This window comes from Protopterus annectens, chromosome 1.part1 (genome assembly GCF_019279795.1).
Source record: "Protopterus annectens isolate FY-2018-M chromosome 1.part1, PAN1.0, whole genome shotgun sequence".
Lineage (NCBI taxonomy): Eukaryota > Metazoa > Chordata > Ceratodontiformes > Protopteridae > Protopterus > Protopterus annectens.
Window position 1 is genome coordinate 790473650 of NC_056726.1, and position 25296 is coordinate 790498945.

At 43.1% G+C, this 25296-nt stretch overlaps 1 protein-coding gene across 2 annotated transcripts in view; it reads right to left on the reverse strand.

The window, feature by feature from the left end:
• The window catches only part of EPG5 (ectopic P-granules autophagy protein 5 homolog), a 2535958-nt gene that overhangs the window by 2313091 nt on the left and 197571 nt on the right, over positions 1-25296 (reverse strand). For both annotated transcript variants that reach the window (XM_044078183.1, XR_006365599.1), the window contains exon 6: positions 17536-17609. In XM_044078183.1, the coding sequence (XP_043934118.1) occupies positions 17536-17609 (74 nt within the window). The remainder of the gene's footprint in view (positions 1-17535; positions 17610-25296) is intronic.

Genomic DNA, 25296 nt, shown 5'->3' on the forward strand with positions numbered 1-25296 from the left:
AATAACCCAGTACAAGGGTGTTTGGTTGTATCTTAATATTTTCCAGTATGTTCAGAAAGATGTAGTGAGAATCTTGGGGTATGGTGGGGGATCTGTAGCAAGCTACAACTTGGATTGCAGTCTTACCTAGTGTTAGATGCACCTGGAGAATTTCACATGCATTGTGTTGGGCAACTAGCCTGGAGGTGTGAATATCTTTGGTGAATATGGACACTCCTCCACCTTTAGTGTTTCGGTCATGGTTTTGTGGCCGAAGAGTGTGGTAAGAGTTGTAGCCTGGTATTGCAGGGGGTGCTCTCTGGAGCCTTGAACCAGGTCTCAGTTACTGCACAGATAGCGATGTTCTCCATTTTTAGGAGTGCCTCGAGAGAGTGCATTTTGAGGTTTAGACTTCTAGCATTGAGTAGCATTACAGTACAATTGTGTACACTTACCATAAATGTAGATGTTCTAGTGTATTCACTGTTGCAGTCATTACATTTGGGTAATCCTGCTGGCAGGTTGCCCTCAGCCGGCCTGAATTCCAAAGTCTTGGGTCCTGCGTCGGCTGCTGTTGCCCCTTTCCTGATGTCAGGTCATCAGGGGTATAAAAGAAGCAGCTGACGCAATTTTCTTCAGTTTTTCTTGCTCCAGATGTCAGGTGCCCTCTAAACGGGTAGCCAAACTATATATATGTATATATATATATATATATATATATATATATATATATATATATATATAAATTTTACCTTCCTCTATAAGCAAATACACTACATAGGTTGTCAGAGAAGGAAAGATAAGATCCATAGAAGAAAGGGGGATGGCAGGTGGGTATCCTGGACTGCAACAGTGAATACACTCAAACATCTACATTTATGGTAAGTGTACACAACTGTACTATGTTCTTCGTGTTTCACTGTTGCAGTCATTACATTTAGGTAGAGTCCCAAAGCTATGGTTGTGAGGCTGGAGCTAAACTGCATTAGGAGCGGCTATGAGGCCCTGCAGAACTGCAGTGGCAAAGCCTGCCCTGGAGTTAGAGTAGAGTGGCAGATGATAATGCTTTGCAAAGGTGTGCACTGAACTCCAAGTAGCTGTCTCTAAAATGTCTCTGATTGGTACTTCCCTGAGAAAGGCTGCTGAAGTGGCTGCAGCTCTGGTAGAATGTGGCCTAATGTCCTTAGGCACTGGCTTGCCATGGTGTAAATAGCAGAAATGAATGCAGTGTCCTATCCACTTAGAAATGGTCTGCTTAGAGATAGCCTTGCCTTGTGATCCTGCAGCATATGCCACTAGTAATTGCTCTGTCTTCCTGAAAGCTTTGGTTCTGTCTAAGTAGAATCTAATCTGTCTGTGTACATCCAAAGAATGCAGAATTCTCTCCCCCTTGTTCTGTGGATTTGGATAAAAGGTTGGCAGATGAATAGTTTGGTTAAGGGCCACACTGGACACCACTTTAGGCAAAAATGTTGGGTTTGTCCTCAGGGAGACAAATGATAAAAGGTTCCACAGCACTGAGTGCCTGTAGCTCTGAAACTTGTCTTGCAGAAGTAATTGCTAGGAGCAGAGCTGTTTTCCAAGATAAAAACTTTATATCAGCAGTAGCAGCTGGCTCAAAAGGAGGCAGGGTGAGCTTTTCAAAGACATAGTTGAGATCCCATGCAGGTATTAGTGATCTCCTTGGAGGCCTTAAATTTTTGGCTCCTCTGAAGTATTGCTTTAATAAAGGATGTGAAAAAATTGGTGGCTCTGTATTGCAATGAGCCGAAATGGCAGAGGCATGAATTTTAATTGATGAAAAAAATAGGCCTTTGTCCAGCATTTCAGTTAAGTATTGCAAAATTTGAGGAATATTTGGTACAGCTGTATCTGCCCCTTGTGCTTGGTTCCAAGCACAGAATCTCTTCCATTTTCCAGCATATGACATTCTAGTACTAGGTCTTCTGGCTTCCAGAATGACATCCATCACAGCTTTACTGAGAGGTGTTCTTTGTATGACTACATTATCCGCCATGCTGCAAGGTTTAATTGTTGGCTGTACAGGATCTGATTGTTTTGCTGAGACAGTAGACGAGGTATTTGAGGTAAGGTCCAAGCTGGGCATAGAGACAAGTTCTTTAGGATTGGGTACCAGTGCTGGCGTGGCCAGTCTGGGGCAATCAGTATCATCTTTGGCTTCTCCTGCCTGACCTTTAGAAGTACCTTGGGGAGGAGAGGCAGTGGAGGAAAGGCATATACTGATAGGTTTTCCCAGCTGAAAGATAGGGCGTCCACTTTCCATGCTTCTCTGTGATAAGTCCTTGTGCAGAATCTTTTTAGTTGGTAGTTGTGAGGGGAGGCAAATAGATCTCTGTCTGGGCATCCACATTTCCTTGTTATCATGCTGAAGACTTGTGGATCCAGCTTCCATTTGTGGGGATCCATGAGGTTTCTGCTTAGTTCGTCTGCCAGAGTATTTTCCCTTCCTGGCAGGAATAGTGCCTGCAGATGTACTTGGTAAGTCAAAGCTGTGTCCCAAAATGTCATGGCTAGTCTGCAAAGGGGGTAAGAGTGTGTGCCCCCCTGCTTGTTTATATACCACATGACCTTGGTGTTGTCTGTCTTTATCAGTAGTTGTCCCAGATGAAGTAAGTCCTTAAAGGCTGTCAGGGCATTTTGAACAGCTAGCATCTCTTTTTGACTGATATGTAGATGCATTTGGTTTGAGGACCATGTGCCCTGAATGCATCTTCCTGCCATGTGGGCCCCCCAGGCATAATCTGATGCATCCGTTATTAGAGTCTGCTTGGCTAGAGGTAATGTGAATGGCTGTCCCTTGTTCTGGTGACAAGCTTTTGCCCACCATCGAAACTCCTGTTGCAGGCAGGGAATGAGAGTAATCATTGTTTCCAGGCTGTGGCAATGTTGAGTCCAAACACTTTTTAGGTACCATTGAAGTTTCCTCATATGCAGTCTTGCATATGGCATTAGTAGGATGCAGGATGCCATGAAGCCCAAAGCCTGCAGAATTTTTCTTGCAGATAACTGGGCCTTTGTTGCCAACATTTTGAAATAGGTAGTCAGTTGTCTTTGTTTGTCTGGCGTGAGATAAGCCACCTGGGCAGTTGTATTCAAGCTTGCACCCAGGAATGTTATCTCTTGAGAGGGTACTAGTTTTGATTTATTTTCGTTGACTGTGTACCCTAGGTATGTTAGAAGTCTTTTCACAAATGCCAGATGTGGAAGAAGAATGTCCTTGTTCTCTGCTTGAATTAGACAGTCGTCCAAGTAAGGATTTATTTGTATTCCTCTTTGTCTGCAGAATGCAATTACTGAAGACCCTGGGCACAGTAGATAAGCCAAAGGACAATGCAGAGAATTGGTAATGCATTGAACCAGCCTTGAATCTGAGGTATCTTCTGGACAACTGTCTGACTGGAACATGCAGGTATGCTTCTTTTAGGGATAAAGTCACAAGCCAAGCATTCTTGCCCAGCATGGGCAGAAGCTGCTGCAAGGTCAACATTTTGAATTTTGGAATATCCAGGAAAGTGTTCAGAATGGATAGGTCCAGTATCGGCCTCCAGGTCTTGTCCTTTCTGGGTACCAAGAACAGTCGAGTAAAATCCTTGTCCCTGCTCTTGCTCTGGTACTTGCTGAATGGCCCCCATGTCTATGAGGGATGAAACTTGTTTTTGTGCCTCTGCCCATTGATTTTTTTGGCAGATCTCGCCAGCCGCTTGCCTTTGGCAGAGTATGGAAATGGAATTTGTAGCCTTGTGACACTATATGTAGAACCCACTTGTCCTGGGTTATAATGTGCCAATTTTGAGCAAAAAGTGCTAATTTTCCCCCCTAAGGGTGTTGCCAGAAGATAAGTGCTTGGTGTGGGCAGGGGAAAGTCATTGCGATGGTTTTCTGTATGTCTGTGCTTTACCTTCTCCAGCTTTGGAGGTAGAAGCACCCCACTGTTTTGACCTATAAGACCCTTGTGCCTGGGATCTACCCCTAGGACTTCTGGATCTGCCCCTTTGAGGTCTGTCTGACACAGGAAAGGACCAATTTTTGGTAGGCCAGTCTCTACTAAATCTAGGTGGTTGCACATGTAAAAAATCTTTAACAGTTTGCATAGATTTAGCTTTGTCTTCCATTTTCTTTAACACCTCTTCTGCCTTAACACCAAACAAAGTATCATGCTGTAAAGGTGCATCTAGTAATTTAACTTTAACATGATCAGGCAGATTTTGTTCCTTTAACCAAGCATGTCTCCTAATTACAGAACCCGTAATTGCGGCCCTGCAGGAGGCCTCCAAAGAATCAAAATCACATTGCAAAGTATGCTTTCCAACTTGTTCAGCTGCATGCAATAAATCCTGCATTTCCTTGTTTACAGCACATTCAGAATTTAACATCATTTTCTGTTTAAGCAATCCTATGACATGTTGCTGATACTTGAGCATATGAAACTGACAGTTTAAGGCCCTTATAGCCAAATATGCGGATGTGTAAACCTTTTTTCCCCATCTATCTAGAGCCATTGAATCTTTATCAGAGGGGGTTGGGTTTTTTGCTGTTGATGCCTCAACACCCTTTGGACCCTGTGAAATAGTTTCTGGGTCAGCAGCAGGGTTTTTAAAAAGAAATTTGTGAGAGTCAGGAACCCTGTAATATCTGTCAGGCTTAACAGGAGCAGAAGGTAAGGAGTCAGGGGTCAAGCTAGACTCCGAAAACACATCATCTACAATGTCTAACACAGGGGGAATGGTTAGAGGCCTGTGCTGAGGGGAGTAAAAGGAAATCCCTGAGCCTCTTTTTTGATTCTGAAAAATCTTGGCTTTCCCAGTGGAAATGCTCTGTCATGGTATGTAAGGTTTCCCCAAAGGAATAATCCTCAGGAGGAGATGCTGAAGGAATAGATTCTTCAGCATCAGAATCCTCATAGGGGGTAAAGAACATCCCTGATCAGAAGAGGAATCAGAAGAAATAGAAACCTGATCTGAAGAATCATAGTCAGTGTCTTGCCTAGGCCTCTTATCAGGAGGGGGATGGGAACCCCTGATCAAGGTAATCAGGTCTTCGGCCATTTTGATCATCTGTTTTTTAGGCATAGAGGCCTGTACACATGGCTCCTGAGTTTGTTTCTTTGCTTTAGAAGATGCTTTAGTCTTTGTCTTTGAAGCTGAAGTCTTTTTAATGTAAAGATGTTGAGGTCTGAATACACCCTCAGAAGCCGGTACCTGCTCAGCGGCTCCAGACCCACCTGAGGGATTAGCGTCCGAGGCTCCAATACCTTGAGTATCCAGCAGCATGGCAAACTCCACGTGGGCGTCTGTAGCGGCCTGCGACTCTAAAGTAGCGGGTGTCAGTGGCTGCGAAAGCGACTCACTGAGAACCGGTGAACCGGCGACTGGCTTAGGAGAAGCTTCATCGTCGGTTTTGGGCCCCGGCTGTTTTTCTCGATCCTTTTCCTTGCATTTTTTGTAAACTCCAGTAGTCGGATGGCTATCCAATGACATTTCAGGATAATTAACCCGGCTACCAAAATACGTAAAAGCAAAATTATAACAACACTTAATAGTGCATTGGTTAAATCTAGCACAAAACTGACAACCAGTAACGTTGTGATCAGGGCCCAGGCAAGGAATACAGTAAGAATGAAAATCCTTATGAGGTATTTGCTTTCCACAAGTAATACAATTATTAACTTTTTCTGACATTGGTCTGGAGCAAGAATAAAATTTCCCCAACAGGGTACTTAGCTTTATTGAAGACTTCGGTTCTGAAACTCAAACATGAAAATTTCAGGAGTCGGCCGACTGGCACTTGCGAGCTGCTTCTGCTTTGGGCACTGCGCGGCATGAAAAACTAAAGAAAATGGCGTTGGCTGCTTCTTTTATACCTCTGACGACCTGACATCAGGGAAGGGGCGACAGCAGCCGATGCAGGACCCAAGACTTTGGAATTCAGGCCAGCTGAGGGCAACCTGCCAGCAAGATTACCCAAACGTAATGACTGCAACAGTGAAACACAAAGAACATCTTCAGATTTTGCATGCTTGTATCTGTTAACAGTGGTGGTTTTATCCTTTGAACCTTGCCTAAAAAAGGCACGATAGGGGTGGCAAGAGCTTTAGCCAGTAACCTGAATCCCAGGGGTGACAGGTGCAGACCATCTCTGGCAAAGCATCGTGGTTTGTAATTCATGTCTTCCCAGGAAGACAAATACTGGATCCCCTTTGAATGACACCAGAAACTTTGCCAGTTGTTGAAGTCAATCATTTTGTCCTTATACTGTGTATCTTTCTGGGCGAAGGCAGGATGCTACTCAGGGCTAAGGTCATAACTGCCTGGGCCACATGATCCAAGAGCTCTGCCATGTCTCTTTTCATGTAGTCCACGGAGGTGCGTCTCAAGTCATTCATTCCAGCATGGACAATGACAGAGTCTTATTTGTACTTGTTGTGGAGTGACTTGAGTGCATGCATTATGTGGCGGATCCTGGCACCTGACAGGCAGCTGACTGTAATTTTCTCCTTGTTCAGCCTGGTGAGTGGGACATCAGTGTGCCTGACTATAGAGTCACCTATGACTAAAGTGTTGGGTACATTGTCTTGCCTTAGGGGCTGTTGTTGGGTGGCACACTGGTGTTATGAGCTATGTGTTACTTTGGTTGTGACTGGTGTTTGTTTGCGTTTCAGCTTCGGAGGTCCTTGTTGCTTGGGCAGGTTAATGTTAAGGGCCTCCGCATATGTGGGTTTAGTGTTGCTATGTGTGGGTGTTGATGGTGTGGGATTTGAAGGGCTATGAGTTGGTAGAGGTCAGCTTCGGAGGTCCTTGTTGCTTGGGCAGGTTAATGTTAAGGGCCTCCGCATATGTGGGTTTAGTGTTGCTATGTGTGGGTGTTGATGGTGTGGGTTTTGAAGGGCTATGAGTTGGTAGAGGTGTAGTGCAGGTGTTAACCTTCTCCTCTTGGCTGTCTAGCACAATCCTGGCCAGAGAGAGCTTTGCTTCCAGTTTGGCTATGTAAGTGCATCTCTCGCAGGTTGTAGTGTTGGGTGATAGGAGGAGAGGATTGTCTGTGTACATGAGGCAGTTGCCGCATTGCCCCAGTACGCCCAGATTCACCAGGTGGACAGGAGAAATCACCGGAAGCTGACCCTTGGTCATGCCTGCTTAGGTGCTTTTTTGTAAAGTTTAGGAGCTGTTTTCCCTTACCTCTGCAAGGTACTTTGCAATTATAGGCTGTTTAGTGCCTACGATTAATTTCTCCTTATTGACAAGGAGAGTTGAGTGTTTGTATCAGTTTCAGGCTTCCTAGTGCTTTCCAGCAGGTTTTAGAGCAAGTGCTAGTCACAGGGGTTCAGATTTTAGTGCTAATACTGGGAAACCAGCTAGTTCTAAGGGAAAATTTGAAGAGCAGACTTTCTGGCACCTGAATAGTTTAACTGTAGCCTCGCAGTGCTGCACGATGCGAAAAATGTGCAAACACACGCGTTTTTAAGCCAGAAAGTTGAAAGGGATAGAAATCAGCCCAAAAAGGCTAATAAAATTACAATTTCAGAGCTGGAAACCACTCATGCATTTTGTTTCATTGCCGGCAGTTTTTGTCATTATTGGTTCATGCATTTTGTTTCATTGCCTACTGGAAAAATGTTCAAACAATAAATTTACAATGCTCTCTAACTTAAGTCTAACAAGTGTGCTGTATAGGAATATAATTTAATAAAGTCAGGAAGGTGTATCAAAGAATGCATGCATGTTTTTTGTTTTGTGTGCAAGAGGCCTATGATTTGAAAACAGCCCAAAGGTAATCTTTATCCACCACTGGACAGATGCATTTTCTTCGGATGTGGTGTGGGTTTCAATGCTGTTTCAATGAATGTGAGTTTCAAGGGCAGAGATTTTCTTTGTGAGACAGTACTGCTTTGTTTACCAGATATCTATTAGTGTTTCTGCATTGTGCTATAAAATGTAAAAATAAAATCCAAATAATCATTGTAGAAGTAAAGCAGTATGCACACATTATTGTTTATGGTAAATGGGGCAAAACAACCAGGTAATGGGACATCAGAATGGTTGCGAGGGGGACTCTGGTGCCATATTTTGGTTGTCTGTTTTTCAGTTTGCGTTTGAAAGTTGGTATCCCAAGCAAAACAAAGACTCTTTGTACCAAAGGCAAGCGTCCAGTCTGGTGGACCCCAGCCATAAACAAACTCTACAACAAAAGGAGGAAGCTACTACAAGATAGAGCAAAATCCTTAAAAGGTAAGACATCCTTGATCACTATAAGTAAAAAACTAAGAGCTCTCATAAAATCATCCAAAGCAAATTTTGAGAAAAATAGCTAAAGACTCAAAAGACAATCATAAGGCCTTCTTTAGCTATGTTAGAAACCTGGGAGGAAACTCCCAGATATGCTCAGAACTAGTTCAAAATGATGTGAAGATTACTGATCCTACAGACATTGCCAACCTGGCTGACAGGTTCAGTGCAAACTTCTCCCCCCCCTCCCCCCCAAAAGGAGAGATATCTATACCAAGCGATTGCAGCCCCCCAAACATCTCCAACGCCCAGGTGAGAACTGCTCTCTCCAAAGCAAAAAACACAGCATCCATGGGACCTGATGGTGTCCCCGGCTGTGTGCTCCACAAACTCAATGAGGAATTAAACCCACAGCTAGGACAGCTGTTTAATCATAGTCTTACCTCTGGATACGCATCCAGGAGTGGCGCACTGCAACTGTGGTCCCACTTCACAAAGGCGGTGCCTCCACCGACCCTGGAAATTACCGCCCATTAGCTTGACAAGCCTTATCTGCAAAGCCATGGAGAGGATCATAATGGACCTCATAAATAAAGACATAGGGAATTTGCAGACTTTGGATCCATCCCAGTTTGGCTTTGTCAAAGGCAGATCATGCCTTCTAAACTTGGTTGACTTTTTCAAACAGTCACCAAAGCCATTGATGAGGAAAGGCAGTCCATACAGCCTACCTCGATCTGGCGAAGGCCTTCGATACAATACCCCACTCGGGTATCATTGAAAAACTCATCAGCTTAAATGTTAACCCATACATCACAAGATGGGTTGCAAACTGGCTGAGTGACAGAACCCACAGGGTCAGAGTTGCTGGCGCCATGTCAGACTCAAAGCCTGTCACAAGTGGTGTACCACAGGGCTCAGTCCTGGGCCCACTCTTGTTTGGCATCTACTTTTCCGAAGTACAAGCAAACACAGGAGGTTTATGGCTGACAAAGTTTGCAGATGACTGCAAACTGGGCGCCATAGTAGAAAACACATCTGACACAGATATCCTTCAGAAGGGTCTCACAGAAACGGATAACTGGTGCCAGAGCCATGGCCTAAAGTTAAATGCCAAAAAATGCATAGTCATACCCTTCGGGAAAAACAAGGTTACCCCTAGCTACCAAATAGGTGGCAATCCACTGAGCACAGAAGAAGTTATCAGGGACCTGGGGACCCAGGTTGATAGTAGTCTGTCATTCGACACCCATGTAGCTAAAGTAGTTAGGAAGACCTTCTACATTGCCCACCTTATCATGAAGGGATTCTCATCTAGATCAAGGGAGGTCATAGTCTCCTATACTCATCACTCATCAGACCAATGATTGAGTACAATGCCCCATTCGAATGTATCTGACCCGACACTTGCAGCAGCTGGAGAGGCCACAAAAGTTCCTCACCAAAAGGATAAAGGGTCTCAAACATCTGTCCTATGCTGCCCAACTGAAAGAACTCCAGCTCTATTCAGTCGCCACCGCTTGCTCAGAGGTGACATTTGCCTAATATACAAGGCCATGTCAAACCCAGATTTGATGAATATGCTTCACCTCAAAAAATCTAGATCCGTCAGAGCCACAAGGGCGGGAGACTTAAACCTCGACACGGCTATTAATAGGACGTGCTGGAGGGATAGATTCATCACCCAAAGACTCCCTATGCTGTGGAATAAAATCCCGGTATATGTGAGGCAGAGCACCTCGCTGGCCTTGTTCAAGAGAAATCTTGACCAATGGATGGGAGATCGCAGATATACCCCAGGGATTACCTCAGTGTCACTGCTCGACAGAGGCACAGCAAACTAATGGGTATAGTTCCCCATACTAAAGGGGTGGCGTAAGCCACAAAACTATGGGCTAGGCTTGTAAATGCCCTCGGGCAGATAGCCTAGTATGAACCTATGAACCTATGAACCTATGTATGCAAATTTCACATTAATCAGCGTACAGATTTGTACCTATTTTCCATGGGCCTTGTCCAGATTTTTGATTTTTCCAGGTTGAGAGGCATGATCCAAACCTTCCTCTACCGGTATACATGAAAATAAATCGACCACATCAATGGTTAAAAAACACACTTCCCCTTCATATATTTCAGATGTTAAGCTATGCAGGAAATCCCAAGAGTCCTTTAGCAAATGTTCCTAATCTTTCATTACATGTTTAAGGGAATGATCCAGAAAAGTGGCTATAGTGTAGGTGTTTCATTCTTCCCCAGAAACAATGGGGTAAGGTGGGTTGGTGGTACTCTTATTCTCTCTTACTTCATTTGCTGAAGGACTCTTGAGATTTCCTGCATAGTTTAACATCTGAAACATATGAAGGGGATGTGTGTTTTTTGAACATTGATGTGGTCGATTTATTTTCATGTATACCGGTAGAGGAAGGGTTGGATACGTTCTGTGTACTATTGAGTGAAAAATAGAAGTTATGTTCTTACCATAACGTTCCATGTTAGTTTTCTTCTTCTCGCCTTCTTTCTTGCTGGATGGGTTCGGAGCTGACCTCGGCTCCGACTCGGCCACTCTAAAAGCTCGAGAGTTGGTTCCACCGGCTCGAGGCTCCCCTTATATCCAACAATGCTAGGCGGTATTACCTCAGATCTCGTTTGTAAGCTATGCCCAGCCAAAAATAACTCCAGAACCACTGGAAAAAGGAAAAACCCACCTCTATAAAAGGAAGAGAAGAAGGTGACCTGAAAACCTGAAGAAGGAATATATGCACAGTATAGCATATACCTATCTACAATAGAGGTGGTAGAAAGAGAGGTCACAATCAAACTCCTCTAGGTCTGTCCAGACTAGGGGGAAGGAGGGTGGGACGCAAGAAAGAAGGCGAGAAGAAGACAACTAACATGGAACGTTATGGTAAGAACATAACTTCTATATGTTAAGTTGTCAATCTCGCCTTCATTCTTGCTGGATGGGACCGCGTCCCTAGCACCTTGTCCCGGATGGCCTATCGGAACAGACTCTTGAGAACAGTGGAACCAAAATTAGCTCTATGTCTAGAAGCTAAATCCAACTTATAATGAGAAATGAAAGTGTGAGGAGTAGCCCAAGTAGCAGCTGCACAAATGGTGTCAATAGGCAGCCAGTCTTGGAAGGCTATAGAAGTAGCCAAAGCTCTGGTGGAGTGGGCCTTAGGTTTGTTAGGCAGCTTTTGGTGTCTAATTTCATAAGCAAAGGAAATCAGAGATGTTAGCCATCTGGAGAGTGATACCTTCGAAACTGAAAGTCCCTTTCTGCCTTCTGCATAAGAGACAAACAACTGGTCAGTTTTCCTGATCTGTTTGGTTCTATCCAAATAAAACCTTAACTGACTATGAACATCTAGCCAATGCAATTTTTGTTCAGACCTGTTAGAAAAGTTAGGAAAAAACACAGGGAGGTCAATGCTTTGATTTAGGTTAGACGCAGAGGCTACTTTAGGTAAAAAGGATGGATTGGTTCGTAAGAACACCCTGTCTTTATGAAACAATAGATATGGTGGTCGACTGCTGAGTGCATGAAGTTCTGAGACCCTTCTAGCTGAAGTAATGGCTACCAGAAAGAGAGCCTTCCAGGATAGCAATTTCAATGAACAGGAAGCTGCAGGTTCGAAAGGGGGAAGAATCAGAGATGTGAGAACTAAATTAAGGTCCCAAGAAGGAGGAGGATTTCTTATAGGAGGTCTGAGAAGAAAAACTCCCTTCAAAAAAGCTTTGCAAAGCTTGTGAGACATGATGGCAGAATCTGAGATGCCCACATGAAAGTTAGAAATAGCTGCCAATTGAACTTTAAGAGTAGAAGAAGATGAACCTGCATGGAAGAGTTCAGCTAGAAAATCAAGGACTATTTGGATGGAAGCAGTGAAAGGATCTATGTCCCTTCCTTGAGCCCAATAGGCAAAACGTTTCCACTTACTAAGATAAATCTTCCGAGTGGAAGATTTATGGGAAGCTATCAAAATATCTCGAACTGAGTGAGATATTTGAGGAAGCCTGGCTAAGGTTGGAATTGGAGGAACCAAGCAGTGAGGTTCAGAGAGGGGAGGGAGCGATGTAACTGACCCGATTGATGGATCAAAAGATCTGGAACTAGGTCCAGATGCCAAGGTTGCTCCAACAGAAATTGATGTAGAAAGGGGAACCAAACCTGTCGAGGCCAGTAAGGATCAATGAGGATCAATGAGGCCTTCTGAGCGATAGCTTTCTGTATCACTTGAGAGATTAGTGGGAAGGGAGGAAATGCATACAGAAGTCCCCGGGGCCAAACCTGGACTAGAGCGTCTCTGCTGGGCTGGCCTGGTAACGGGAATAGGGTGAAATAATCTCTGCACTTGCTGTTTTGGGGAGTAGCAAAAAGGTCGCAGCAAGGCTGACCCCACTTGAGAAAAATTTTCTCCAGAATAGAATCTTTCAGAGACCACTTGTGAGGCATGAGTATAGCTCTGCTCAACTTGTCCGCGATTAGATTGGACTTCCCGGGGATGTGCGTTGCTATCAGAAACCGCTGAGAAGAAATCGCCCATTGCCACAGTCTGAGTGCTTCTTGACATAGGGGATAGGACTTGGTTCTGCCTTGTTTGTTGATATACCACACTACAGACATATTGTCCATCTGGATTGCTATCGTTCCCAAGGGAAGAGAGTCTTGAAGGGCTGAGCTGGCTCTCTGCGATCTGGGATGAGGGAGTGAGTAGACATAACCTGAGGCACCGAAGTGGGAGGGGCGGACGGAGCCGACTGTGGAGTTGAACCAGGTTCCAACACACTCCGCCTGACCTCGAACGCACCCCTGTCAGGCAGAGCCAGAGGTCCCCACTCCGAAAAGCTGAGAACCCCTCTTGGCACCGACAGTGATGGCTCCGAGGCCGATGTCAGAGCCGAACTCATCAGCGCCGAGGCACCGAGAGGGAGAGCGGGGTCGGACAAGGGTCCGATGCCACTCACCCCCTCGGAGCCGACGAGGGAAGTCCAGCGCCGAGATTCTTCAAAGGAAGAAATCGGAGCCGACGACGGAACCAAAGACAACCGAAACGCCCCGGCTCCGAGCTCAAAGGAGTCGGAGGAGGAACATTTTGAGGGACAGGGTCAAGCATCGACTGAGGAGTCGGGCTCTGAAGCATTTGGGCCAGTGCCTCGGACTTAAGAAGTCGACTCACTACCCTCTGAAGGTCATGATCCGAAAGCCTCGATGACCTAGAGGAGTGAGATCTATGGCTCCGTTCAGACAGCAAGGGAGACGCTGGAGCCGAATGAACGGAGCCAAGGGACGGTGACCTAGACCTCTTTCTAGATGTCGGCTCCGATGGTCTGATCGGAGCCGACACAGGAATCTCCAATGCCTCGGCTCCAGCCGGAGCCGAGGGAACCACTGAAGCTGCAGTCTGAGACTCATCGGCTCCAGCCGGAGCCGATGTAGCAGTAGGTTTCGAAGCCTTAGGCCTCGACTCAGAAGCTGGAGTCGAGGACCTAGAAGCCTTAGAGGGTTTGCCCAAAGTAGCAGTAAGGGAACCCTCAGGCTTAAGCAAACCTCTTAGAATGAGTTTGTTTTTTCTTTCCTGCAGGACTCTAGGGCTGAAGCCATGGCATACAGCACAAGAGTCCTGCAGGTGTAAAGGTCCCAGGCAGTACACACAAGAAGTGTGACCGTCTGTCAGAGACATTTTCTGACAGCACGAGTCACACTTCTTGAAGCCTGAGACCTTTGAATCCTTGGACATAGCAAGGAACAAGTGTAACCACACACAAACACAAACACACCGATTACACTATACCCAAAATAACAATAAGTTAAATTAAAATACTCTAGATTAATGAGAGTCCCTACAGAAAAAACACACACACTCCGAGGGAATGGGAGGGCCCGAAGGCCTAAAGGAAGAACTATAAGTTCTTCTGGTAAAAAAAGGATAAAGAACAAGGAGGAATGGGATAAAACCTTAAAAATAAGGGGAAACTGATTAGAAACTAATTTTAAAGGGTTTTATGAACTTTTTAAAACTATTTCCTACACTAACCTGAAGCCGGTGAAGCAACATGTCTCGATAGCTGTAGCGGCAAACGAGATCTGAGGTAATACCGCCTAGCATTGTGGGATATAAGGGGAGCCTAGAGCCGGTGGAACCAACTCTCGAGCTTTTAGAGTGGCCGAGTCGGAGCCGAGGTCAGCTCCGAACCCATCCAGCAAGAATGAAGGCGAGATTGACAACTTAACATGGGCCCTTCACTCAGGGTAGATGTAGATGTACTAGTGGAACTTATGAGGATAGTATTGGAGAACAATTATATTTACTTTGAGGGGGAAGCTTCAAACAAATTAAAGGCGTAGCTATGGGGGCAGCATGTGCCCCCATATACGCAAATTTGGTCCTTCTAAACTGGGAAATTACATATTTGTTTAGTTCTGTTTATTGGAAACATATTAAGTTACATTGTCGTGTTTTGGACGACATTTTTGTAATTTGGGATGGGCCTAAGGAAACTCTAACTTCTTTTGTTGAAAACTTGAATTCCACCACCAGTTTTCTAAAGTTTACGCATAAATTTGACTCCACCAGGATTGATTATTTAGATGTGAGGTTTGATAAACATGAAGGATGGCTGAAATCCAGAATACACCGAAAAGACACATTTAGTAACTCATACCTCCCGTACACTAGTGCACACTCCTGGAAACAGAAAAGGAGTACAGAAAGGTCAGATGGTTAGGGCCGCCAGAATGACCTCAGAGAAGAATGATTTCTTATGTGAATTAGAAATTATACCTGGGTTTTTTAGGGCCAGGGGCTATCAAAACAACTTAATAGAAAGAGTGTCCATGGAAGTTGTAAAGGGATGGGGTGCTAAATATACGCCCTTGTTAGGAGACACTCAATATAACCCTGATGGCCAAAAGGATACTGAACAACATTTTGGAAGGACACTAGTGATCCAATATAGTAACACCTCGAAAGAAATTAAGAGTTTAACTGAAAAAAATTGGAAAATGTTAAAAATTTAATCACGACATTGCACATAAACTGGGTGAGACTCCTCACTATGTCTTTAAAACAGGGACCAATCTAAAACAACTCTGAGAAAAACAAAAATGATGTTAGGAATCAGGGAGGTTTTGGGACTAAAAGGGGTGGAAGATGTGGATATTGCAAATACATCATAGATAAGTAACAAGTAGTGTTGAACAGCAGTATGAATAGTGTCATAAAATTCAGGAAGGGCAACTGTATGACTAGGGGTATAGTCTATTTAGCCCTATGTAAAGATTGCCCTGGGTTCTACACTGCAAAATCTGAGACGACACTAAGTAAGTACTTATATGAACACACCTATAATATTAGGAAGAAAAATATGAACAACCAACTTTATAGACACCTTCATGTGGAAACTATTCACACTGGGTTTCTGTTTAGAATTCTAGAACAAGTTTTAATGGACCCTAGAGGGGAGATTGGGAAAATTGGTTAAGTTGTAGGGAAACATACTGGCAGATAAAATTGAATGCAACCATCCCCCCCTGCCCCGGGTTTAAATGATCACATATCCATCAAACCATACCTGGTTAAAAAGCAAAGAAATTATAATTTTGTATTAACAAATTATTGCAGTAGGATAGATGTATGATTATTATCTTTACTTTTATTTCACTTTGACTGGTGTTCTGGTTTACAAGCACTGCATTTTACCTTAAATTGAGATGTTGCACTTTAAATCATGTGATTTATAAAATATGTACTACATACAATGAAATGTATTAAATTGCTGCTGTTGAAGTTTAAAATAAGGAGAGGGTATGTACCTTTAACAACATTTGGCTCCTTTTAGGGGGCCAAGTGTATTTAAACACATGAAATTTAGCTAGTTTCATTCACTTGAAAAAGCCTTGCATTTTGGCAGGGTGAAAGCACTTGTGTATTAAGTTTTATTATAATAAATTAATTTATAGCCATTCTCAGTGTGCCTAGATCATTTTTTCACTTGTGGCAACTTACAATATTTATTTATTTATTGCATTTGTTTACCGGGAAAGTCCACTGGGCCTAAAAAAGCCCATTTTCAGTTATCACCTGGGAAGAAAAGCTCCAACAAGAACATAGATACAGAAAATATTGAACATTAATTGGTACAAAAGTAGATACAGGGTTACAGATAGTGATTACAGTATTTTATACAGAATATATACATAAAATCAGGAATTTTGTTGGTTGCCAAATGAATTCAGAGAGGTATAAACAGAGATATATTTGGCGCTGACTGTGTTTCTTATAGAAGGTGGAAGCGAGTTCCATAGTTTGGCGACTTTGAAGGAATAGAGGAGTTGACAAGCAGGTAAGGTGGGCTTTTCTACTTTTAAAAGTAGATGATTTTCAGATCTTAGTTGCCTGCTGGGTTGGTATTGGGTGAGTAGTGTCGAGAGAGCAAGACAGTCTGTAAATTATTCTGTGCATTGTAGTTAGTTGGGTGAATGAGAGATGGTGGGGGAGTTCAAGCCAGCCTAATTGTTCTACCTCAGCACCCACTCAAGTTACACACATTCTGTTATCAGCAGCATTTTGTTCATCCAGCTGAAAGCTTTTATACAAGGCTAAACAGCTCTCTCCGTGCTACCTGGCTGTTGAGATATTTAGAAAAACATGAAATTTAAGACAATATAAATAAATATTACATGGACAGCAATTAACATTTCCTTACCTGCACTGGACATTGGCCAAACATCAATACAGTTGTGTTTGCCATTAAGATGACATTTTTAACATTCTGTACATAACATGGTTTTGGAATTACTCATGAAAAAACAAACAAGCAATATGTGATGCCTTGAGGTGTCAGTGAGATGCAAATGCAGAAACACCTGAAGGCGGCACTCGGCTGTAATAAATTAATAGGAGACGAGTGGCAATAAATTAAAACTAGAAGTGGCAATAAATAAAAAATAGAAGAGAAGATAAGAAGTCCTATTACTAAATCTTGTAGAACTCCAAAGTATTGGCATAAGGGCAGTGAACATGTAAATCAATCAGTACGCATACCAAGTAGCTTTGTACGTACTGCTGGAACCATAAACGGGACATTTTGCTGGTCACAAACGAAAGCAGAGTTTGACAGAAGGAAGGAAGGAGAAAAAGAATACTGTTTTTTAAAGACGCTATGATAAACAAAAAAAATTATATAAAATTGATAAGTAAACTAATAAAAACTCAAGGCTATCAGGATACATACTTGAGACAGTCCTTAAAGCTGGAGCCTTTTTACTGATATTAGCATCTATGGTTTTAACTATCACAGCATTTACCTTACTGGTGACATCAGTAATGCCAAAGCCTGCATGAAATGAAACACACCCCATGGATTATCTTGGATTTTAATCTGAAAAAAAGAAAATATCAATCAAACAACTGCCAATTGAACAAAAAATAGAAGTGCAAAAAAACAAAAAGAAACAAAAATCATAATCAGTGAAAAAGCATACACAGAAATGCTCAGTGCAATAGCAAAATATTTATAAAGCCATATGCAGTGATTCATAGGTTCACAGATTCATAGGTAGGTACTAGGCTATTGGCCCTAGGGCCTATACAAGCCTAGCCAAAAATGTATCCTGGCTTTCGCCACCCAAGAAAATTATTTTCCTGTGCCCCTGTCAAGCTGAACCACAGAAGTGATCCCCATTCACAGAAACAGTAAGGGATCTACTAACATGCAGCACTCTGCAAAGCAGGTTTTCTTTTACAGCCCATCACAGGAATATACTGCACTTTGTTCCCACAGTAGCAATCAAGGGGATACTTCTAACTCTTTTTCTGCATTTTTCTAATGATGGGCCTCAAACAGTGAGCAGTACAAAATCTTTATTTTTTTTTTTTTTTACAGTGTAGCAAAAGCAGGACATTCAGACAATTTTCAAGACCAAAGGCAAGGTCTTACAAATGTGATTTCACAAGGGAATAAAATAATATGTTTCGAAATCTCACACACATTACAAGACTCCTAGCACAGTAGCCCCTACACAAATAGGCTATACTGAATGACATTTAGAGTCAAGCCAGGCATTAGAAGTAACAAAAAGAGAAATGCTTCAGAACTATTTTAACTACAGTTTTCTGGCTCTAGATGTTATTCTGCGTTGCTTGCTTCTTCAAAGCATTCCTACAAAAGTTTCACAATGTTAAATAAACTGCAGAAATTACTAATAGAGAATATGGAGGAAAACAAAAGAAAGTTACCTACTCCTACATATTCTATGCAACACTTATAGACCCTGCAATTTACTGCATTGCATAATTCAGGGTGCACATATGGCTAGGACATGTCATTTGACAATCCTGTAAATGTTTCAATATACTCATTTTAAAAGCAGAACATGTAAAATGTCTAGAGTTGCTGGAGGTTTGACTCATATTTATTGACATTAACTTACTTATATAGGTCAAACCATTTTAAGACTAGGAAACAAACAAGTTGCTCACCAAGGGGAGCAGAAATCTGACAAAATTAATGATGCATTATGTTTTTCAAAACAGTTTGGCACTGTGTTCATCCCATAATCTCAATAAACCAAATTGAATTGTTTTGGTATTCTTTGGGTGGCTATCATAATAGGTTACCATTGTACAGCTTGTGTACACCTCATGGCAACCATGTGAAATTAAGAGACAGCCCTAACATGGATCCAGCATTAAGATGTGTAGCATCACATAAGGCCATCTCCAATTCTTTGCTATATGGAAATGAGGCAGTTGGAGATACGATATACGCTAATTACTCATGTGCTCTCTCCCCAAGAACTGTGTCCAGGAAGGCAACTACATGCAGAGTGGTTCATGAAATTACTTGAATTTGTATATCAGCAAGGTTACCCTACCATGTCATGGCTTGGCTGTATTCAACCGCAAAAGAAGAGGTAAATACTGGTGACTTTACTGATAAGGCAGGGTCTGGAGGTGTATGTGTCAGTGAGTGTATGCAAGACACTACATGTGTGTATGTTTCTGTCTTGGAAATAGCATAGAGGGGTAGCAGGGAGGTAGGTCTGTGTGTGTGTGTGTGTGTGTGTGTGTGTGTGTGTGTGTGTGTGTGTGTGTGTGTGTGTGTGTGTGTGTGTGTGTGTGTGTGTGTGCGCGCGCGCGTGTGTGTGTGTATGTGTGTGACTGTGGGTTAAGGTGGCTGTCATATCTTCAAACGACCTTAAACTACTGAGCATAATCTACAACACTGGCTGGGGGAACCACTAGCCACTAAGCAGTAGTAAATAAGATGTGTGTCGTAACAGCACTTAAACCATTATTGTAGTCAAAGGGTAGGGGGGGACCACCAAGGATGATACTCCTGTGCCTAATGGCACTCAATCAGTATGGGGATCAGGGAGTTGGGAAACAGTAGACACCAGGGAGAAGATGTGGAGACAACTTGGGGTCTAGGCGGTGTGTGTGTGTGTGTGTGTGTGTGTGTGTGTGTGTGTGTGTGTGTATGTATGTATGTGAGTGAGTGAGTGAGTGAGTGAGTGGTGTGTGTGTGTGTGTGTGTGTGTGTGTGTGTGTGTGTGTGTGTGTGTGTGTGTGTGCCTGAGTGGTGCTGAGTGACTGGAGGACAGGTATGTTGATGACTACAAAAAGCATAAGCCACAGTTAACTACAGTGTAAAGTGCTGTTCTGCACTTTGTGGTAGTTAACTGAAATTCAGATTTTTAATTGTGCGAATAATAAGGTCTTTGCTCATGGCGGCTTAAATGCCTCTGAATCACAAAACATTGTGCTAAGAGATTAGGACCTTTGCAGGAACTGTAAGTCTCATGCTGGGCCCATTAATGAATCCTTGCGTATGTCTTTACAATGTTTACATGTATCCAAAGTTATACAAAATACAGTCTACAAAAAAGAAGCAAGGGATGGGTGTACTTATTTTTTCGAGTAAGTGGACAGTACACTAAAAATCTAAAGATCTAAACTTTGTACAGAACAAACATGGAAGTATAAAGGGGCTGAAATAAAGCTGTGTGTTAAACTCTCCACAAAAATGGATGCATGAACATAGGGATCACAAAGGCAGGTGGCTGTCGACTATCTATAACCAGAATTCCACAGCCATGGATGTTCATACAGTATGACAGGGCTCTGCAGTACAATAAGGCACATCAGTTAGAAAAAAAGAGAGCATCTCAAAGAATCTTTAGTTAATTTTTTATGTGAAAGACAACTAGAGACACATCTCCTAATAAGGGAGCCCATTGCTTTAATCCTGCAGGAGGTTCCTCTGAGAGGACGGTCATAAAAGACACCCATACCTAGACTGGGGCAGCAAGGATGGGGAGAGGGCATGCATACCTACACTTACACATACACTTTATATATAATATATCTATACATGTACACACATATACTTATGTGTATATATGAATGTATAAGATTGACAAAATAAAATGACAAATAGAACATGAGCAAATACAAAACACCAACAACTCAGAACCCTGACCACACAATACCAACATCAAATAACTAACCTATATATAAAGGAAACCAAAACAAATTTCTTTTACAAATCGTCAAGCCCTACTGCTCCCCAGTATGGAGGCTCTGCCCTCCACACCCCTGCTATATATATATATATATATATATATATATATATATATCTATATATATATATAGATATATATATACATATATATAGCAAATCAGAGATTTCACTGCAGTTGGGGAAAGAGCATATTCCTAATCCCTGCTGCACAGAGATTCTGCGCCAGTCAAACAACAAACAAAATTTGCATTCTTAGACAGACAGACAGACACACACACACACACACACACACACACACACACACACACACACACACACACACACACACATACACACACACATACACACACATACACACACACACACACACACACACACACACACACACACCATACTTAAAAAAAACAAACTACACAACCTCACACATCCATTAAAAACTCTACCTCATATATATGCTCTGAGATAGTGCAAAATAGCACAAAATATACTGAACCTACTGATATTGCCAACATACTGGCAGATAGATTCAGTGCAAACTTCACCTCCCTCTCACCTTCAAAAGGGCCCACAATAATACTGGAAAAGTGTAGTGTCCCGAAAATCACAGAAGCACAGGTGAAAACAGCCCTTTCAAAAGCCAAAAACACAGCATCAATGGGGCCAGATGGTGTCCCAGGCTGCGTCTTGCATGAACTACAGAACAAACTAACCCCCCCACCTAAACACACTGTTCAACCTCAGCCTCTCCACAGGCTACGTGTCCATAGAATGGCGCACAGCAAAGTACAGTTTTGTACCTACCATAAATGTAGATGTTCGAAGATCCACATTGCTGCAGTCCTTACACTTGGGTAGTCCGCTGTCCTCGGTCGGCCCGAATATCAAAGTATAAGGCTGACGTCGGTCAAGGCGCATTTGACTGACATCAGGACGTCAGGGTACAAATGCGCATGACCGACGTCATATCCTCAGTCTTTTCTTGCCCCAGATGTCAGAAGACCCTAAAAATAAAGGTCAAAACCAAAAGACAGCAAACAACCAACCAACCACCCTTGCACTAATTATATGTACAATATATACAATATACACAATATGTACAACCCAACCCACACAAAGTACAGTTTTGTACCTACCATAAATGTAGATGTCCGAACTGGATAGCATCTGCAGTCATAACAAGTGGGTTGTCCTGTCGTCAGGCAGCCCTGCAGTCGGCCGGATTCCAAAGTCCGGGTCCGGCTTCGGCTGATGTCGCACTCCATCCGACGTCATCTCTGTTGGTCTTCGGGTATAAAAGCATCAGCCGACGCCATTTTCCTCAGTGTTTCTTGCCCCAGATGCCAGTAGCCCTCTTGCAGGCTAAAAATTTGGATAGATGCCAATGTTTCCAAATAGATAGAGGTAAACACAACAATAAGCATATATGTACATATATACAAACAAATACACCATAAAAGACTCCCCCCCAACAGCTAGCTATTAGGAGGGTAAACACCCTAGGAGTACCACAGAGGGAAGGAGGGAGGGTAATCCTGACTGCAGATGCTATCCAGTTCGGACATCTACATTTATGGTAGGTACAAAACTGTACTATGTCCTTCATGGATGCATCTGCAGTCATAACAAGTGGGTAGAATACCATAGCCAACTAGGGGAGGAGGATAAAGGTAGATTATGGTGTGTTTAGGATCCCTTGCAGTACAGCAGTGGCAAACCCTGCTCGGGATCTGGAATATAGAGGCAAATTATAATGCTTGGCAAATGTATGCACGGAGGTCCAAGTAGCCGCCTCAATAATGTCTTTGGTTGCCACTCCTCGTAAGAAGGCTGTGGTAGTGGCTGTTGCCCTTGTAGAATGAGGTCTTATGTTCTGTGGAATTGGTTTTCCATGGAAGGAGTAACAGTATCTTATGCAATTTCCTATCCATTTGGAGATTGTCTGTTTGGAAATAGCTTTTCCTTCCCTTCCTGTTGCATAGGCTACAAAAAGTTGGTCAGTCTTTCTGCTATTTTTGTTCTGTCCAAGTAGTAGCTTAGCTGTCTATGTAGATCCAAGGTATGCAGTATTCTTTCCCTCTGTTTTGTGGGTTGGGAAAGAAGGTAGGTAGGTGGATTGCCTGGTTTAAAGACACTCTGGATACCACCTTGGGCATAAATGTAGGATTAGTCCTCATGGACACTCTATCTTGGTGGAAGATTAGGAAGGGTTGCACTGCCATTAAGGCCTGTAGTTCTGAAACCCTCCTTGCTGAAGTAATTGCCAGTAGGAAAGCAGTTTTCCATGACAGGTGTTGTAGGTCTGCTGTTGCTGCTGGTTCAAAGGGTGATAGTGTCAACTTTTCTAGCACAAAGTTTAAATCCCAAGCTGGTAATGGTGGTTTCCTTGGAGGTTTTACATTTTTGATTCCTCTGAGGAACTGCCTGAGCAAAGGGTGCAAAAAAACAGGTGGATCAAAGCTGTATTCTGCTGAAATAGCTGATGCATGTATCTTGATGGAGGAGTAGGACAGGCCTGAATGAAGTAGTTCGGCCAGATACTCCAGAATGTTAGGCATATCTATGTTTGACACATCTTTTCCTCTTTCCGTACTCCAAATGACAAACCTTTTCCATTTTCCAGCATAGTTCCTTCTTGTTGAAGGTCTGTGTGCTTCAAGAATAATGTCTTTAACTCTTTGGGAAAGTTCTGAATTAGCTGCTGCTATGTGATGTTCCATGCAGTCAGTTGCAGCGGTTTTAGGTTTGGATGTATGATGCTGTAGTTGTTCTGAGTTAACATCAAAGGCATCAGAGGTATTGGCCACATTTTGTTCCGAGACATGCTCTTCAGTAGTGGGTACCAGTGTTGTCTTGGCCAGTTTGGAGCTATCAGGATTATCCTTGGACGTTCTTCCTTGATTTTTAGTAGTACCTTGTGTATCAAAGGAAAAGGTGGGAATGCATATGCTGTTAGGCCTTTCCAGTTGAAGGAGAGTGAGTCCACTTTCCATGCTAGTGGGTGGAATGTCCTTGTGCAGAATTTTTTGAGCAGGTGATTGAGAGGTGATGCGAATAGGTCTATCTGTGGCATTCCCCATTTCTTTGAGATGGTCTTGAAGATGTCCGGGTGCAGTTTCCATTCGTGGGCATCCGAAGTGGTTCTGCTTAGTATGTCTGCTAGAGTATTGTCTTTCCCCGGTACAAATATTGCCTGTAACTGGATGTTGTAGCTGAGTGCCAGGGTCCACAGCTCCAAGGTCATTCTGCATAGGGGGTATGAATGAGTGCCTCCCTGTTTGTTGATGTACCACATGACTGTGGTGTTGTCTGTCCTTATCATCAACTGGCCCTCTTTGAGAAAGGGTTTGAACTTTTGGATTGCCAGTTTTACTGCCAGCATTTCTTTTAGATTGATGTGCAGGTGAAGTTGATCCTGTGTCCACAATCCTTGCACGCATTTGTCCAGCATGTGGGCCCCCCATCCTAGGTCTGAAGCGTCTGTTGTGATGGTCTGGCTTGGTTGACATCTGCGAAAGGGTAGGCCTGGGTTTGACTGGCATGCCTGAGCCCACCATAGGAACTCCTGTTTTAAGCATGGAATTAGTGGGATTTCTGTTTCTAGACTGTGTCTGTGTTGGGACCATAAATTCTTTAGGTACCACTGTAGTTTCCTCATATGTAGTCTGGCAAAAGGGACCAAGATTATGCATGATGCCATGAAGCCCAAGGCCTGCAGAACTTTTCTTGCTGTTAACTTGTTCAGTTTTGTTAGAGCCAAGAAGTAAAGAGGAAGTTCTTTTTGCTTTTCTGTAGTCAGGAATGCCATTTGTTGTACTGTGTCCAATTCACCAAGAATGTCCTTGTTTGGGATGGTATCAGCCTTGATTTTTGTAAATTGACTGTGTATCCCAGTCCTTGTAGCAAGTAAATGACCCTTTGTAAATCTGTTGTCAGCTTGCTTTTGTTGTCCCCTTGTAGCAGGCAGTCGTCCAGGTATGGGTAAATTTGAATTCCTGTAGTCTGCAATGGGCGATTACTGATGCCAGGCATTTTGTGAATACTCTGGGCAGTAGATAAGCCAAAGGGCAATGCTGAGAATTGATAGTGCTCTGATCCTGCAAGAAATCTGAGGTATCTTCTGCAGATTGGTCGAATGGGGACGTGCAGGTATGCCTCCTTGAGATCTAGAGTTACCAGCCAAGACTCCTTGCCCAGCATGGGAAGAAGTTGCTGTAGGGTCAGCATTTTGAATTTTGGGACAATGATGTATGTATTTAAGGTGGACAGGTCGAGAATTGGTCTCCAACTTTTTTCCTTTCTTGGAACTAGGAATAGTCTGGAGTAGAACCCCTTTCCTTGTTCTGCTGTTGGCACTCTTTCCACAGCTCTCATGTTTGCTAACTCCATTATCTGGCGTAGAGCCTCTGTCTTTTGATGTGGAGGTAGATTTGGCATTCCTCTTTTGACTGGTAAGGTGTGGAAGTGAAACCGGTAACCTTGATCTATGGTTTGTAAAATCCACTTGTCTTTTGTTATGTAGTGCCAGTTCTTTGAAAATAAGGTT